The 13533-nt window shown below is 39.7% G+C and overlaps 1 protein-coding gene across 2 annotated transcripts in view; it reads left to right on the top strand.

Annotated features, from left to right (window-relative positions):
* Positions 1 to 13533, top strand: part of KIAA1328 — a gene marked incomplete at its 5' end in the record, with an annotated part of 149250 nt that overhangs the window by 79418 nt on the left and 56299 nt on the right. For both annotated transcript variants that reach the window (XM_084888834.1, XM_084888835.1), the window contains 2 exons: positions 6263 to 6930; positions 9294 to 9401. In XM_084888834.1, coding sequence (XP_084744960.1) covers positions 6263 to 6930; positions 9294 to 9401 — 776 coding nt within the window. The remainder of the gene's footprint in view (positions 1 to 6262; positions 6931 to 9293; positions 9402 to 13533) is intronic.

The raw sequence follows: 13533 nt of genomic DNA, 5'->3' as shown, positions 1-13533 counted from the left end.
ATTTTGTCCTCATAATTATTCATAAAGGGAGGTTGACAGAAACACTAATCCACAGTGGATTCTGACCAACCTTTTTGAGAATGCAGGCACTGGCCCTTGAAGAAATTGTGGAGTACTTAATCAAGGAATTCTAGAAAGGTTGTTGGTGCCTCCTTCTGTAGTTCCTTTTATGCCTTGGCCAGGCATCTACCCTCTTACCTTGTTCCCTTGCTTTCCAAAGAGCATTCAACATAATGTGTAGATCTGAACACTTGAATTTTAATTGTCATTTTGGTTTGTTAGTGTTTTGGCCTGTGGTATTCCTTTCTTCTTTGTCTTTTATAATTACCTCATATAAATTTCATGTCTGGATTCCTTCAGCTAATGAGTACAGATTCTCTTGTTTTTTATTATTTTCTTCCAACTGCCCACCTTTTGGCTCATTGGCCATCTCCTGTATTATGTAGGCATATAAATCTTAAAATCAAACTTCCCCCCCCCCTCATTGACTTTAGAGAGAGAGGAAGTAGGAGGGGAGGGGATAGAGAAAGAGAAATATCATGTATGGTTGTCTCCCACACATGCCTCGACTGGGATGGAACCTGCCACCTTCTCTTGTATTGAACAACACTCCAACCAACGAGTCCCACCAGCCAGAGCTAAAGTGGAACTTCTTTAACATAGCATTTACACCATTTGCTCTATGGTACCTACTGAGCATTTTGGCTTTACCCATTTCCCATCACACTGCTCACAATGCTTTGGACTACTTAGAGGTCACCAAACATATTCATTTTCACAATCTCTGTTTTCTACCCATATTTTGCCTTCTACCTGAAATGTCTTACCCTGCACATGTAGCACATCCTCACACATAACTTTATCATTAATAAACTCCAATCTTCCAGAACTTAGTTTAAATTTCTCCTTTACTACGAAAGCTTCCCAGCTTTCCCCCCACCCTGCTAAAGGCAAAACCAATCTCACTAATACTTCTCAACTCTTCGTAGACCTTATCACATAAAACGTTTTTTCCCTTAGCCAAATTCTGAGGGCCATAGACCTTATCACATAAAATGAATCCCTGGGAGCTGGCACAGTGTCTGGCAGTACTTGCAGATCTTCATCCTGCCTGCCCTCTCCAAGGAGGCAACCTATACTTCTAGATAAAATTATAGAGTGGAAAGATATATTGAATGTGTTTATTCATAGTGTTTTGTTTATATATACTTTTCCCTTCTATTGTTAGACAGGTATACAAGACTTGTCTTTTAGCTACAGAAGATGTGTCCATTTCTATTTTTTTTCACATAATGACTTAAGAAAAAATAATTATTACTCCCAAAATGTTTGTCATCCTAATCTTTTATTCTTAGATTTAGCACCAGAGCAGCTCCTTGAAGTATGGAACAGAGGGAAACAAATTTATTTTAAGCATTTTTCAAATAGTTCTAGGGCTGTATTTGTTTTGGAGTACCAGTATACACATTGAATAACACTATTAAGTGAAAAAGCATTTATGGGGAAACTGCCCAAGAGACCTAACATGACTCCACAAAAATAATAGCACTCCTAAGTAGCAGCACCAGAATTCTAATCAAGGTCTTTTGACCTGGCCCTGGCCAATCTGGCCCAATGGATAGAGTGTTGCCCTGTGGACTGTAGGATCCTGGGTTTAATTCCAATCAAGCGCACATGCCCCAGTTGCGGGCTTCATCCTCAGTAGGGGGCGTGCAGAAGGCAGCCAATCAATGATTCTCTCTCATCATTGATGTTTCCATCTCTCTTCCTCTCCCTTCCTCTCTGAAATCAACAAAAATATTTTTTAAGGTCTTTTTACCTGAATTCAAGTTTATGGTCAGTGATTCCATGCTTTCTTTTCATTTTTATAGCAACTCAACAAATTCCAACGTTCAGGAAATGTGATAATTGATTAAAGAATATGAGTTTTAGCCTTTTCTGAGACTTAAAATTTTGACAGGCCTGTGATGTACATACGTTACAGCTGGTATTGTATTTGGTGTCTGTTGCTAGTATTCTGCCATTTATACATTCTTTTAAAACTCATAATTACTGACTTTAATGTCTTTTAGATTTAATATTCCTAAGTTGTGCTACAATCCCTGTGGGAACTAGAATAAGTTATTAGAGCCTTGCAAATGTGTTTGCTGCATTCTGTTATTTTTCTCTTCCACTGATGGCCCACAGCTTCAGCTGAGCGGTAGAGAAGCTTAAACCTCTAGGGCCCATTAGATTTAACTTGTTTACTGCATTGATATCTATATGTTAAATGACAAGAGAGTTCAGGTTATTGAATAATTTAAAATTCAGCTCTAATTGGTGTCATGTGACCTAGTAAAGGCCACGGATGACGCCAGGAGCATGCTGTGAACTTCTTATAAATAATTCATAAATTAGATGATTCATTTGCCTGGTTGTGTTGGTAAATGCAAAAGTTTGTAAGTTATAACTGATGATATAACTAACACCTGTAAGTACTTAGTTCATAACACTGGAAGGTAATCTACCTTGATGATCTTCTAGCAAAATCTGCCAGTATAGGAGAGTTAATTGCACTGGGGAGAATGAACATTTATTCAGGATGAGACTTTGGCAAAACATACAGTGCAGCTGTTGCATTACATAGCTGTCAGCTTGATAACTGGTTCATGTAAGCCTGACTTTAAAAGATGCAGCATGTCGTTCGGGCCTTACTTCCCATTAACTCAAAATGTTCTGCAGCCAATGCAATGACCTGCCCCTCACACAGTAATTTAGGGTGTCCTAGAAAGGTGTATACACACTGTCTGTAGGTTCTATTACAGTTTGGAAATGAAATGTATTTTAATAAACTCTGACTTTATGGTTATTCAATGTGTGTATGCATTTTGGGGGGACACCTGATATTTACTTAGGTCTTGAATTTCTGACCTCTCTATCAAATGAAGAGCACAGGGGAAAATTTTAAAGTTACAAAATTGAGATTTTCATTATTATAATGCTATCAGTGGGAATATGAGGATTGTTAGCAAGTTGCTTGCCATGATAGTAAATTATTATTTGTGGTCAAAGGAATTACCAATGAGACCTTTTGGTACTATTGACTAATCCTGTGATTAATATCTCATAGGTACATTGTAAGTAAGCACTTCCTCATTGTGCAAAGGAAATAACCTGTTGCAAGAAATAATAACTGCAGTTTAGTTCAAATCTCTCCTTTTGGCTCTAAAGCAGAGCCTTGCCTGTAAAAATGATTTTCAGAAATGTATAAAACATCACTGCTTTCTTGTTGATGGTATTTCACAAGCAACACTGCAGTCGTTATTTATAGAATGCGAGAGTATGGGAAAACCCTGGATTGCCATAGGAATAGTATGTGATTCTGTGTGTTCATGTATATGCTTACACCCCTGCATGTACATGCATATATGTATACAGGGTCATATAATACATATTTTTCAACGTCTTTATTTCCTATCCAGTCTATTTAAAAATATGCCATAGTTTAGAAAGTAGGGTATGTGCAGGAGGCAGTCTATTAATGTTTCTTTCATCAATTTTTCTATCCCTCTCTCTTCTTCTTTCTCTCTAAAATCAATAAAAGCGTATTTTTTATGTGTCCCTGGATTATGTATACATGCATATAAATTCTTTGGTTGATCTCTCCTTCCCATCCCCACCTTCTTTCTGAGATTTGACAATCTGTTCTGTGCTTTTATGTCTCTGGATCTGTTTTGTGCATCAGTTTACTTTGTTCATTAGGTTACACATATGAATGAGATGTGAGGGCCAGTGGGGAGGTTGTGGGGGAGGTGTCTAAAAAGGGTCAATGGGAGAAAATAGGGGATATATATAATACTCTCAACAATAAAGATTTTAAAAAACAAAAAATAAATAAAGCTAATAATCATGGGGAAAAAATTTTAAATGCACATATGTAAATAATATTAAGGAACAAAAGTCAGAATATAAAATAATACATATATGCTATCTATTGTTATGTTAATCATACATGTATTCGAAAATAAATGATAATGTAAAATAGTCAATTTAACTCTCTGGAACAGTAAAAAATCTATCTGTCAGTTTTAAATATAATACTTCTGTAAAAAGATAGTTTTCCATAAAAAATAGCACACGATAAATGTTAAGTATTTGTGTTGACAGTAAGTGGTACTGAAGTCCACATTAGGAACGCTTAATGTGGACTAGAGCTTCCTTTCTGGCGTAAAGTAAGGTTAATTTTTTTATGAGGCAGTTTGTTGTCAGTGTCGCCGTAGGCCTCGCTCCTTTCCTGCAGCTGTAATCTGCTCAGTGGCACCCGCAAGGTGTACAGAATGGCCTGTCCTGAAGAGAACCTGGTCTCCTCCCCAGATGCCACTCATTCTCATTTTAATAGAATTCCTTTTGAATTGCTTTAGAACTCAAAATCTTAAGACTCATTGTAGCCCTAACAGGTTTGGCTCAGTGGATAGAGCGTCAGCCTGCAAACTGAAGGGTTCCAGGTTCGATTCCAGGCAAGGGCTTGTACCTTGATTGTGGGCACATCCCCAGAGTGGGGTGTGCAAGAGGCAGCTGATTGATGTTTCTATCTCTCTGTCCCTCTCCCTTCCTCTCTGTAAAAAAAATCAATAAAATATATATATATTTTTAAAGAATCATTGTAATAGCCATCTTTTATCCTAGAATAGGAAACAGCATTGCTGTATATCTCTGTTAGTTGGCATTTTTTACCAGTCATGATTTTCTTTTTCTTTTTTAAATATATTTTTATTGATTTTATACAGAGAGGAAGGGAGAGAGATAGTTAGAAACATCGATGAGAGAGAGTCATCGATCAGCTGCCTCTTGCACACCCCCTACTGGGGATATGCCTGCAACCAAGGTACATGCCCTTGACCGGAATCGAACCCGGGACCCTTCAGTCCCCAAGCCGACGCTCTATCCATTGAGCCAAACCGGTCCCCCTGATTTTCAACTATTACTAAGTAAACCGGTGGGATTTTATTCCCCTTTTGCTAGGGATCTTAATTATTTGTTCCTTCTGTGTCTCTAGAATAGATGAGCATCTCAACTGTTTATGATTTATTTACAAAGAAGTTCTGGTAGAATGAATAATGCCCCACCCAAAATTTGTCCATGTCCTAATTCCTGAAACCTGTCAGTGTCATTTTATAGGGTGTAAAGTACATTGTATGAAAAGAGATTGTACAGATGTGATTATGTTTAAGATGTTGAGATGAGGAAATTGTTCAGTATTACCTGAGTGAACCCAATCTCATCAGAACAGTCCTTAGAAGAGGGATACAGAGACCAGATAGTCCATGATACAGAACAGTAGTTCTCAAAGTGGGTCCCAGCCTCAACGGCAACAGCAGCACCTGTGACTTCTTACAAACGCAGGTTCTGCAGTTCTGCCCCAGACCTCCCAAAAGAGGGACCCTGGGCATGAAAGCCAGCAAGTGACATTGAGCAAGCCCCCCAGGTGATTCTGATAGTTGTTAAAGTTTGAGAATCAGGGTCTACACCAAATTTTGTTCTCCCTAATAGAACAAGCTTGAGGCAAAATGCTGGGAAAGCTCACTGTGACTGTCAAAGGTAATTTGCAGCTGCTTCCTTTCTGCCTGGGTTTTATCAGACTATAATCACTTGAACAGCTTAATTGAAAAATCACTTATGTTTATAGCTGGAATTAAATGTTTTGTATTTAAATAACCACTTTGGATTAGAATCATATTTTGTTGAAAGTGTTGGTTTTATCTATGTTCTGTAAAAATACTTATAAAAACTCATCCCATTTCTAGCGGTAACTTACATCCTATTAGTATAAGGTGAAAGGCTTTACATCAAATCTCATACTGTGTAATGGCCAATCAAAGAGTATTTCAAAGAGTATTTAAGGTGGCTCAATGGATTTCCTGGCTTAGTATTCAAAACTAAACCTTTTAAGATATTAATATTTAATGCTGCATTTTTTGCCTCTTCTCAACGTTGATTTTATGTAGCCCTGAAATCTTGCAACTCCTGAAATCTTGCTTAAGCAGCAAGTAGCAACACTTTCTTTTTCTCATCCTTACGGATTTACTGAAATCTCCATTGTTTAAAAGTGGATTTAGCTTTGTGGCACATGTTACTTTAGTTGTGTAAATACCAGCGTTTGTTATTTAAGAAGATAAAACAGCTTTGTTTTGCTGAAAATATTTCACGGATTTCTGAAAAGCCAAAAGAAATAACTCATTTCATTGTGCTCCTATTTGACAAGTGGTCTTGTGGTTCCTTTTAGGTTCTCAATAGGAAGAGCACTCTCCCGTCTTCATCTGTGGAACTGGATGGTTCCTACTTGAGTGTAGCCAAACCACAAATCTACCATCATACCAAGCAAAGGCCTAAAGACCAGGACTCAGCTTCAGAACCCCCTGTGGAGTTCAGAAACAATTCTTTGAAACCATCAGCCCTTCATTATCCCAAAGAGGCTCCTGACATGATGCCATCAGAAACCAGAACATGTGATTATGGGTCCCCAGGGAAAAAACTAACAGAGGTAGTCCCTACAGAGAAAGTTCCTCCAGAGGCATTGAAGATGAAGGAATGCCAGCACCTTAAGCCCACTTCGTCTAGACTGTGTTGTGCTGATAGACTTTCTGAAAATGCAGATCATGTTCCCGTTAGCCATCCTACAGACATGGCCCCTCAATATTCCAAGACACACCCGGAATCATGCCATTATTGTGGGCGCTCCTGGGCATCTCTGATGCATGGCCAAGAGGTACTGCAGCCCAGTGAAATTGATTTCAAAAAGCAGCTATCAGAAGATAGAAGGCAGCAACTTATGCTTCAAAAAATGGAGCTGGAAATTGAAAAGGAGCGCCTTCAGCATCTGCTGGCCAAGCAGGAGACAAAGCTTCTCCTAAAACAGCAGCAGCTTCATCAGTCTCGCCTGGACTACAATTGGTGAGTCCTACCTGTCCTTCAGCAGCGTCTGTCGCTTTGCGAGCACAGGATAAAATGACTCTGCATTCTGTAACAAATGTGTAGGAACAGGTTCCTTGGGGTCTTAGCTTCCTCAGGATGAGGACAGATTATGACTACTACGTAAATTCCACTGTCATCTTTGGAAGATTTGAAAGATTACCTTGTCTCCCAAAAAGTTAGCTTAGAATATTTACTACTAAAAAGTGCAGTGTAATTTTTGCCAGATTCCAATGACAATATTTTTTAATGATATCACCATTACACAAAATCCTTCACTGTTTGATGTCATTGTAAAGAGCATTAGGCATTTAAGTAAAAGCTTGAGATTTCAGCATGTGGAATTCGATTGTAAAGAAGTATAATTAGTTGTCATCATTCCATATTTATGTCTCTCCACCATGACATCCTATATAATAAAAGGCTAATATGCAAATTGTCCCCCCAGGTGTTCAACTGGGAGACTGGGAATTCGATCGCTTACTATGACGTGAGCTGACCACCATGGGGTGGCGTGGAACATGGTGGGAGACCAGTGGTGGTGGCGGGCACTGAGAGAGCGAGGGAAGGAGGAAGCAGGGAGACTAGGAGGCCGGGAGGTGGGGAACCACACGGTGGTGGCGGCAGCATGTAGGTGGCAAAGAAAGGAGGCAGGATGGGGGGAACCTGATTGGCCCTGATTGCTGGCCAGGGCTGGCCAGCGGGGAGGGCCTGTGAGTGGTTGGCCTGCCGGCCCTGCCCCTGATTGGGGTAGGGTGGGGAGCTGTTTGGGGGGGTGGAACCATGGGAAGTTGGAGGGTGCTGATCAGGGCTCCGATCATAGCAACTAGTCATTCCGGTTGTTCTGTCATTCCAGTTGCTTGATATATAGAGGCCCGGTGCATGAAATTTTTGCATGGGAGTGGGGGTCCCTTAGCCAGACCTGCACCCTCTCCAATCTGGGAGCCCCCAGGGGATGTCCTACTGACAGCTTAGGCCCGCTCCCTGTGGTTCTCTGCTGTCTGTGGACCTGCCTACTTGATGCCACCGCAGGCCCTAGTGTCTGCTCTCTGTAGAAGCCGGTTTGCCCCTCGCCACCACGGCCAGGGGCAAGCAGGACCCAGCTGTCTGCTCACTTTAGGGGCTCTGCTGTCTGCTCTCTTTGGGGGCCCTGCTGTCTGCTCTCTGTGGGGGCCTGCTTGGCCCCTGGCCCAACAGCAAGGGGCCTGCAGGGTCTGGCTGTCTGCTTGCTTCAGGGGCCCTGCTTTCTGCTCTCTGCGAGGGCCTGCTTGACCCTCAGTGCCTTGGCAAGGGGCAAGCAGCACCCTGCTGTGTGCTCACCATGGGGGACTGACATGCACTTACCACCAGGACGCCAATGCTCAACACAGAAGCAGTCCCCTAGTGGTCATTGTGCTCCCATAGGGGCGAGTTGCTCAGCCAGAAGCGAGGCTCAAGGCTGGCAAGCCCAGCCGCAGCAGCAGCAGGAGTCTCTCCCGACTCCGCATAAGTGCTACCAAGCAGTGGTGGCATGTGCAGTGGGCCAAGATGAACGTGAGCAGCTCCCAGCCCCAGCTCAGGCTCCTCCCTGGCTGCCTGCCTCTTGGTGCACTGCTACATCCCTTGCGGGATGTCCAACTGCTGGTTTAGATCAGGCCTAAACCAGCAGTCAGACATCCCCCAAGGGGGTCCCAAATTGTAAGAGGATGCAGACCAGGCTGAGGGACCCTAACCCTAAGCCCCTGCATGAATCCATGCACTGGGCCTCTAGTTTAAAAAATAAACAAGTAATAAACTGTTCTTCCCTTAACAATTCTAACAGTTTTTGGTAAAGTCACGATTTCTAAATATAAGATTGTATCACCTGAAAACAGACAATTTGACTTTTTCCTTTCTAACAGGGATATCTTTTTTTATTCTTACCTAATTACTTTGGCTAGTATTATCAGTATTATGTTAAATTGAAATGGCAGCTATGGATATGATGGTCAGGATCATTTTAATTAGTGTTATTAGAATTTACACTTTAGATTCTGGTGATCAAAACACTTGCTTAAAGATGGATATGGGAAAGCTTTAAGTTTCTAGAGGAGAGATTTAAAGTGCTCTTAAAACATCTATAATGTTGAGTTTTTAAATTATATTCTAACCAACTCAGTCTTCCTCCAATCCTCTATAAGTAAAGAAAATTTAAATTACTATGAAACTGCTTTGTCTTTATTAATGTGTATTTAGTATTTTTTATAGCTTTTTAATTTGAAAATAACTGCTGGATAATATAGCTATAAGAGAACGGTCTTTTAAGGATTAGCATTCAGTTTCTTAGGTTCCATGGGATAAAACTTTCTCTGAATTAATTTTTTCAGGTTAAGAACTCAAGCTGTGTTTAACTCAAATGAACTGATTGCTGATAACCAGCTTACTAAGCCCAGAGAACTCAACCTGGATATGAATGGTAGTGACTCTGGACCAAGGTAAACTCGGGCAGTGGGTCAAGGCAAGAATATGTAGGACATAGAGATGAAGGATATGTTTAGAGTATAGTTAAATCTCCATATTGGTGAATCCAGCCTTCTGATCATATGAGTAAATATATTTCATTATGAAATTTTGAATATATATAGAAAAGTATAAAGAAGAAAATAAAAATTATTCCTATATTCCTACCATCAGAAACAATCTTTTCAGCCCTTTTCCTGTTTTAATCTTTCTTTAATAATTATATATTCTATATTTAGTAATATTATGCTTGTATAGAATTTTATTGTTTGCTTTTTTCACTATATCATATTTTCTGATGCCATTACATTTTTATGAAAACACAGTAATTTATTCACTCAACAAATATTTATGCGTGACATCTATTATTCAGTGTTTATCTATAAGCCTGTTGTTGGATAATACACGATTTTGCTATTATAATTATGCTTTGAAGACCCTTTCTGTAAATAAATAATTTACTTATCTCAGCCTATTTCCTTGTTATAGATTCCTATAAGTGGACTGCTAGCTCAAATTATATATGAATCTTTTAAGAGTCTTTTTTAAAAAGATATTTCTTTATGGGTTTCAGAGAGGGAGGGAAAGAGAAAGATAGAATCATCAGTGATGAGAGAGAATCATTGATTGGCTGCCTCCTTCCTCCATTCCCCGTACTGGGGATCCAGCCCACAATCCAGGCATGTGCCCTGACCAGGAATTGAACCAGTGACCTCCTGGTTCACAGGTTGATGCTCAACCACTGAGTCATATAGGCCAGGCATGAGCTGGGTTTTTATATTATACATTTTGTTTCATATTCCACCTTTTTTTTTTTTAATGAGTTTATTTGAGCCAAACTAATAACAGTGCTGGGAAGCAAGATCTCAAGTGCTTTTCCATATTCCATTTTATTTTTAATCAAACTTTGCTAAATTTCAAAAGAAAAATATTTTATTATAGAAAGTAGAACATCCAAAAACACATCAAGAAATGATCTGTCATATTTCATCCCCCATTCTATTCCCTATTATGATTATCTTGGTTAAATTCAAGTTAGTATCCTTCTATACCTTTCTTTATGTCTCCATATATGTACAATATCTATAAATATTTTATATGAAACTGAACTTCTAAAGCACGTCCATCTCTTAAACTAAAGCACTAGCTTCCAAAGCATTCACTACATTCCCATCCCCATCCCTCACTGAACATTAGTACTTCATGGTCATCTATCAGATTTTTAAATATAGAACTATGGTAAGCAGAATAAGTGTCTGTGTCCTAATTCCTGGAACCTCTCAATATGTTACCTTACATGGTAAAAGGGACTAGGTAGATATGATGAAGGGATTAGAGTTTGAGATGGGATGTTATCCTGGATTATCTAGGTGGTCTCAGTCTAATCACTTGAGTCCTGGAAACTGGGGGATCTTTTCTTGCTGTGTCAGAGAGATGATATGGAAAGAGGAAAGAAGATTCCAAGCATGAGAATGATAACTTGCCATTGCTGGCATTGAAGATGGAAGAAGGAGGTCACAAGCCAAGGAATGCAGGTAGCCTTTAGAGCTCAGAACAGTCGTCAGCTGGCAGCCAGCAAGGATATGGGTACCTCAACTGACCAATTGCAAGGAACTGAATTCTGCCAACACCCCAAATGAGCAAGGGAATAGCCTTCAGAAAGGAACATAACCTAGCCAACACCCCAGTATTACCCAGTAAGATCCGTGTCAGACTTCTGATCTACAGAAGTATAGAATAATAAATTTCTGTTGCTTGAGCCACTAAACTTGTGAGAATTTGTTATAGCAACAATAGAACACTAATTCCAATGCTAACTCATTTCTTATAAATGCATAACAGTCCGTAGTTTCTATGAACACTGTTAACATATCCAGCTTTTCCATTGTTGGACATTCAAATTATTTCAAGTTTTTACCACTACACAATACTATAACAAGCAAGATGTACTTAATCTTGTGTTCTGCTACATCTGTTTTTAGGATAAATTCCCCAAAATAGAATTGTTACTTCTACCGACATATATTTCTATATAATTTATAATTATAAATTATAAGATTCAATACCAATTTTCTTTTGCAAAAAGTTGCAGCAATTCATACTCCCAGTTTGTGAAAGTTTTCATTACTGCTGTTCAGGTAAGTGTAGTGAATGCTTTGGAAGCTAGTGCTTTAGTTTAAGAGATGGACATGCTTTAGAAGTTCAGGTACACCTGGGCTTCCATATCCTACATTCAGATAATTATGACAAAAATAAGACAGAACCATGCACTACTTTCTTTCTTTTTTTTTTTTAATATATTTTATTGATTTTTTACAGAGAGGAAGAGAGAGGGATAGAGAGATAGAAACATCGATGAGAGAGAGTCATCGATCAGCTGCCTCTTGCACACCCACAACTGGGGATATGCCCGCAACCAAGGTACATGCCCTTGACCGGAATCGAACCTGGGACCTTTCAGTCTCCAAGCCGACGCTCTATCCATTGAGCCAAACTGGTTTTGGCAGAACCATGCACTACTTTCAAACAAGTATTTTCTAACATGTATTTGATTAAGGCCTTTAAAATGTTAACTGCAGCCTTAGCTGGTTTGGCTTAGTGGATAGAGTGTTAGCCTGTGGACTGAAGGGTCCTGGGTTCAATTCCAGTCAAGGGCACATGCCCAGGTTTCGGGCTTCATCCCCGTTGGGGAGTGTGCAGGAGGCAGCCAATTAATGATTCCCTCTCATCATTGATGTTTCTCTCTCTCTCTCTCTCTCTCTCTCTCTCTCTCTCTCTCTCTCTCTCTCTTCCTCTCCCTTCCTCTCTGAAGTCAATAAAAATATATATATTTTTTAAAATGTCAATGTTAACTGCATTTAAGAGTTTGACAGTCATTTGCCAGTAGAACTCCCGAGATAAAATTTAATTTTAAGCTAAGTTTTGTTTATTTGGAAATTTAAATTATCTTAGTATTAAAAATATTATGTATTTAAAATATTAAACTTACTCAAGTGGGGCATTAAGAATTTGGAACTAAAATAAATGAGATAACGAGGATGTAAAAAACATATTTTTTATAATTAACAGCTCATTTTGAGTTAATTATATACAATTACCAAAATCTAATTGCAATTTATTTTCTATTATCTGTGGGAAGAATCACAGGCAAGGGAGCTTACATTGCTGCCTTCCTGCATACACACTATAGAATGAGAATGAATAATATGTGAGGCTTTAATGACAAGTAGGAGCAAATAGTGGGGCACAGCTGAGCCAACCATTGGAAGATAATTATCACATGAGAGATGGTAATGACTTAAAAATTCACGAGCAACTCTGATTGCTTATAGGTTCTCTGGTTTGTTTTTTACTTAGTTTGCTTGAGATTTGTTTGTTGGCTATGCAAAGATGACCTTTATTTAAAAAACAAAAAACAAAACAAAAAAACAAACCACACCACAAACCTGGCTCACTAAGTACTACAGGAGATGTGAAAAAGCCCCTATTTCATGTACTCTAATAGAGGAGTAAGTCACATATATAAATATTGATCATCTGTAGACTATATGGGCTATAAAAGAAATACAGATAAAGTAAGAAGAGGTTTGTGGAAGAGGTTATATTTGAGATAAGTCCTAGAATTTTGATAGGTAGGCATATCTATGTGTGTGTGTGTGTGTGTTTAGGTGGGAGAAGACATGAAAGAGTAGATGTAAAGGAAGGAAATCACAGTATATGTGGGGCATCCTATATAATAAAGAGCTAATATGCAAATGATCATCATGCTGTCATGCTGTAATGGCTCAGACACTCAACACTGGGAAGAGAGGAATGGGGACCAGCCAGGCACAAATGAGCTCGCAAGAGAGGAATGGGAACCAGCCAGGCTATGGCCTGGGAGAGGGACAAGCTGCACGCCCAGTGGCTGCATCTGTAGTCCCAGAGAGGGACAGTCCACACTCCCCACAGTCCTCATGGTCCCGAGCGCCAGCAGCTGTGTCCGCGGCCCGGGAGAGGGACAAGCCACCTCCCCATGGTCCTGGCCGGCTGGAGGAGGGAATCCTGGATCCTGGGTTTAGGGCAAGTTAGAGGTGGGTTAGGGGCAATCAGGCCAGCAGGAGAACA

The sequence above is a fragment of the Pipistrellus hanaki genome (assembly GCF_964339955.1).
Source record: "Pipistrellus hanaki genome assembly, chromosome: 6".
Taxonomy (NCBI): Eukaryota; Metazoa; Chordata; class Mammalia; order Chiroptera; family Vespertilionidae; genus Pipistrellus; species Pipistrellus hanaki.
Note: the sequence above shows the minus strand (reverse complement) of the source record. Positions and strands in the feature narration are given on the sequence as shown.